Below are 5,150 nucleotides of genomic sequence, written 5' to 3' on the forward strand. Positions count from 1 at the left end.
GAAAATTGACTAATCAAGTTTATTTATTTCAAACCTAGTAGGAAATGGGACAATAGTATCCTCTGCAAAAATATCTGTCTCTCCACGGTGAAACCCCATCTCTACTAAAAATACAAAAAAAATTAGCCGGGCGTGGTGGCGGGCGCCTGTAGTCCCAGGTACTCGGAGAGGCTGAGGCAGGAGAATGGCGTGAACCCGGGAGGCGGAGCTTGCAGTGAGCTGAGATCGCGCCACTGTCCTCCAGCCTGGGTGACACAGCGAGACTCCGTCTCAAAAAAAAAAAAAAAAAAAAAAATCTGTCTCTCTTAAGATCAAAAAAAAAAAAAAATCTGTCTCTCTTAAGATACAGAAAACTCACTGAGTATATTTTACCTGTCTCAAGATTTGAAATAATTTAGGATCAGGCTCTGTAAGTGACATCATCAGCATTTTCACAGGGAGATTGTCACCCTCTTACAACCTACCTTTGGCAGTAGGCTGCTGAAATGCTGACTTATAACATGACAGGATTTTCCAGTTAGGGCAAAATGGTAACTTCCTTCTCTGCCATTATCAGAGACTTCATCCCTGATGTTAATGTAATTGTCCTACAAAGCAAGACACAGTTACTTTAGACTCTTTCATTTGACAGAGTGGTTAGAACCACAAGCATATCTGAGAGAAGATAATGAAGACAGACCAGGATCTATCTGTAAAAGTCACTCTCATTCCTCAGAGAAGCATTGTTTTTGCTGGATCAATCTTTGCACATCACAGACAACTAGTGAGTAGGAGCATAACACTTACTCATGTCCTGTTTTCATCGTGATTTGATCTTGGTGAGTCCCAGAGAAGAGCACATTTCACACATATCAAGTGTAAAATACAAAAGCACTGCAGCTTAACAAATTTCTCCCTGAAATGGGAACTTACTATTTTTTCATACTTAGGGAACTAATATTGTTCTACAAGGACACAATGGAGATAGAATACTGACAGACTGGAGATAAATGAATGAAACTTTTTCTCACCCTGAAAACATAGTCTGATTTTCTGATACACAGAGCAGCATCTCTCCCAACGACTAGATCCCCTTTGAACCCAGTGGGGTGACTGACAAGCAAGGGGAAAGGGAGAAAATGGATTCAGCTCCACTCACTATATTCTTTCTCATATAGGGACAACCACTTTTTTAAGGTTAAAAGATGGATTATTTCCAGCACACAGGAAAGCACTATACCTTCAATCTCCATATGAAAAGTATGGAAAAACCAATGTAATTGAGTTCATTCAAAAGCATGAGTGCTAGACATTTGGAAGCATATGTTGACTCTAAGTCAAAGCTGCTCAGTCACCAACACTGTGAGATACATTGATAATGTGGCAGAAGGTCTGTGTTCAGGAGTACCTGATTCCCATATGTAATGTGTTTCTTCTCTTCTTCGAATGTCCAAGATATAGATGCTGATGAGGACCCGGTGGTTTCATTTGCCTCAATGAGAATGACCTTCTGGCTTTCAGAAACCATTCCAGATTTTCTGGCCACTGTTATTGCAGTCTGAAGATTGTCACCTAGAGGAAAGGAGGAGTATCTCAAGATGAGGTTGACAAGATTGAATTAATTCATGCAGAGCCTTGAAAACCAGGGCAAGGAGTTCAGTCCTTATTTCAGGTGTGAAGAGAAATGATCTCTAATATCTTTTTCAGCCCTGACCTTCTGTGACTCCATGATCCTTTTCTGGTTCTTACTGCTTTTCGTCAGGTTACTTCATGATCTACCAGTGTATTTTTGCCAGACAGGGGGTAAAAATAAAAAAGCAAAATTCAAATCTATTTTCATCATTTGTTAGCAGCTTTGCAAATGTTTAGGCAAATCCTCTGGTTTAGTAGAGTATCTGGTGGTTCCACTTCCAGGCAAAATGGAGTAAGCCCACTAGGATCTCTCTCTCCCACTGATTACAATGGAAAACTATGAACAAAAACCAAGAAGCAACTCCCCAAGGACTTTGAAAAGTAAACAAAAGCAGGCAGACAGCGGGAGGGAGTCAAATTTGGAGAAGCAACTTACAAGGGGATGAGTTTCTCGGCATTTTTTCTCTTCCCTATTCCATATTTGACTGGCATGTGGGCCTCAGTTAAAAAGCTGTTTGGGCAGTAGAACTCCAAAAGACACTCCGTCTTTCTGGCCAGAAGAGCCAGGAAGAGGGACCCTTGTAGGCTAAAGGGCATGGGCGGAATCCTGGAAAGGAGACAGCCAGACACGGGAACTAATTCAGTATATGAATTACGTAAGTCCCAAGTTCAGCCTAGAGCTGTGTGTGTCTGGACCAGGTCCAAAAAAAGACAACAAAAACTTCAGGAATTGAACTATGATATAAATCACCCCCCATTAGTGAGAGTAACCTCTGAGTGAGGCAGACCCAAACATCACAGCAAAAGATTTTATATTTTAGCTAAGATTGAAACTGCCACCTACAACAAGAAAGATAGAACTTATGGTTGATTGCTAGCCAAAACAAACAAACAAGAAAACTCTCAGCATTCTCCAGAAGATTTTAACAGGATTCAAAGTTTCATAACATAATATTCAAAATGTTCGGGATATTCAATATGAAAAATCTGGAAAATCTGGCCAATTCTCAAGAAAAGCCACAACAGTTGCCAATCCATAGATAGCCTAGATGTTGGAAGTATCAGATAATGGTTTTTAAAGCAGCTATTGTAAGCCCCCTTCATGTGGTAACTGTTAATATTCTTGAAATAAGTGGAAAGATAGAAGTTCTCAACAAGAAAATATAAACTGGGAAAAAACCAAATGGATACTTTAGAATTAAAAAATATAATACTTGAAATTTTAAAAAAATCACTGAATGTACTCAATAGCAGAATAGATCAATGGAAATTATACAACCTTGAAGAGCAGAGAGAAAAAATCATTTTAGTGAACAGACTCAAATCTATCAAAATAATTCATATTCATGTCATTAGAGTCCAAGAAGGAGAGGAAAAAAGGTTGAAAAAGAAAAAAAATTGACAAAATAATAGGAGAAATTTTCCCAAGTATGATAAAACACTTAAATTTACAGATTCAAGAAGCTCAGTGAATTCCAAACAAGATAAACTTAGTGAGAATCACAACCAGACATATAGTAATCAAACTGCTAAAAATCAAAAATAAACAAAAAAAGCAGTTAGAGAAAACGGCTTACATTACATATAAGAAAACAATAACTCAAATTATCACAGATTTCTCATCAAAAATATGGAGAGAAGAAAATAGTAGAACAACATCTTTGAAGTGCTGACTTCATCTTTCACTTTGAAGTGTCAACTCTGACTCCTATAGCTTCTAGAAATATCCTTCAGGAATAAAGGAGAAATAAAGACTTTATCAGATGAATGAAAATTGAAGATAATTTGTTGACAGTGGACATGCTCAAAAAATAAACAACAACAAAAGCTACAGGGTTCTTCAGATTGAAAGGAAATGATACCAGATGTTAACTTGTAACTGAAGGAATGAAAACATTGAAACAGAAATGATAATGATCTGGGTAAATATAAAAGTCTAATTTTCTTTACTCATGTTCTTTAACTCTTCCCTGTTGAAAGTAAAGACTATCATATTATCTGGTGGGGGGTTTCAACATATGTCATACTTATGACAATAATAACATAAAGAAGAGAAAGCAAGAGACATGCCTGGTTATAAGGCTTCTTGAAAGGAGAGGTATGTATGTTGTGATGCCTAGAGCAACCATTAAAAATTAATCACATAACATCTGGCTGGCTATCCTTAACATAGCTTCTCCCAGGTTCCTACCAAACTACGTAGAAGATCCTCAAAAGAGCTGAAGTGGTGGGAAGGAGCTACCTGAGGCTGGAAGGATACAGGGAGCCCTGAGCGCTCATAGGCTTCCTCCATGCTCCACAGCAGGCCCCTGACAGCCTGTCTGCTTTTTGCCCTCTACCACCTGTGAGAGATCCAGTGTTCGGGATAAACAGCCCAGGCCTGAGCTCCAATCATCTGACAGAAAAATCTAACCACCTGTCTAAGAAATCGGAGACACTGGACAGGAAAAGATCAGGAGGAGCAATCAGAGAGCATGACTAGAGAAGTCAAGAAGCTGCTGGAGACAGATGAAACCTGCTTTAAAAATAAAGCAGGCCAGGTGCGGTGGTTCACACCTATAATCCCAGCACTTTGGGAGGCCGAGGCAGGCGGATCATGAGGTCAAGAGATCGAGACCATCCTGGCCAACATGGTGAAACCCTGTCTCTACTAAAAATATAAAAATTAGCCAGGCGTTGTGTTGTGTGCCTGTAATCCCAGCTACTTGGGAGGCTGAGGCAGGAAAATCACTTGAACCCGGGAGGCAGAGGTTGCAGCGAGCCGAGATCACACCACGGCACTCCAGCCCTGGCAACACAGTGAGACTCCATCTCAAAAAAATATATAATAAATAAATAAATAAATAAATAAATAAATAAAGCACTGGCTGGGCGTGGGGGCTCATGCCTATAATCCCAGCACTTTGGGAGGCCAGGGCGGTAGGATCACCTGAGGTCAGGAGTTTGAGACCATCCTGGCCAACATGGTGAAACCCTATCTCTACTAAAAATACAAAAATTAGCTGGGCGTGGGGGTACACACCTGTAGTCCCAGCTACTTGGGAGGCTGAGGCAGGAGAATCGCTTGAACCCGGGAGGCGGAGGTTGCGGTGAGCCGCGATCGTGTCACTGCATTCCAGCCTGGTGACAGAGCAAGACTCCATCTCAAAAAATAAAAATAAATAATAAATAACGACAGCACTTAAGAAAACTCAAATCCCACCCCACACACGATTTAAGAACTGAACAATTCAAAAGGGGATTTGAAAAAGATAATCAGCATTGTTGAGACCTGAGATTGTGGTTTGAACAAACTGGGTGCAAAAAAAAAAAAAGTCTTAAAGCAAAATTATAAAAATATACAACCTAAAGCAAGGCACAGTGGTGCATGCCTGCAGTTCCAGTTACAAAGAAGGCTTAGGCAGGAGGATCTCAAGTCCAGGAGTTCAAGGCTGAAGTGAGCTATGATCCTGCCACTGCACTCTAGCCTGGGCAACAGAGCAAGACTCTGTCTCTAAAAATAAATAAATAAATAAATAAATAAATAAATAAATAAATAA

The 5,150-nt window shown here is 39.9% G+C and overlaps 1 protein-coding gene across 1 annotated transcript; it reads right to left on the reverse strand.

The window, feature by feature from the left end:
• Positions 1–334: 334 nt before the first annotated feature.
• LOC116465383 (probable cation-transporting ATPase 13A4) lies at positions 335–5,127 on the reverse strand. Its single transcript, XM_058435286.1, has 3 exons — positions 4,634–5,127; positions 1,388–1,551; positions 335–587 (listed from the first exon to the last, which is right to left on the reverse strand). The coding sequence occupies exons 1-3, from the start codon at positions 4,752–4,754 to the stop codon at positions 432–434; spliced, it is 441 nt and encodes a 146-aa protein (XP_058291269.1). The 5' UTR covers positions 4,755–5,127; the 3' UTR covers positions 335–431.
• Between the last annotated feature and the right edge of the window lie 23 nt (positions 5,128–5,150).

This window comes from Hylobates moloch, unplaced genomic scaffold (assembly GCF_009828535.3).
Source record: "Hylobates moloch isolate HMO894 unplaced genomic scaffold, HMol_V3 SCAFFOLD_4853, whole genome shotgun sequence".
In the NCBI taxonomy this organism is placed as follows: domain Eukaryota; kingdom Metazoa; phylum Chordata; class Mammalia; order Primates; family Hylobatidae; genus Hylobates; species Hylobates moloch.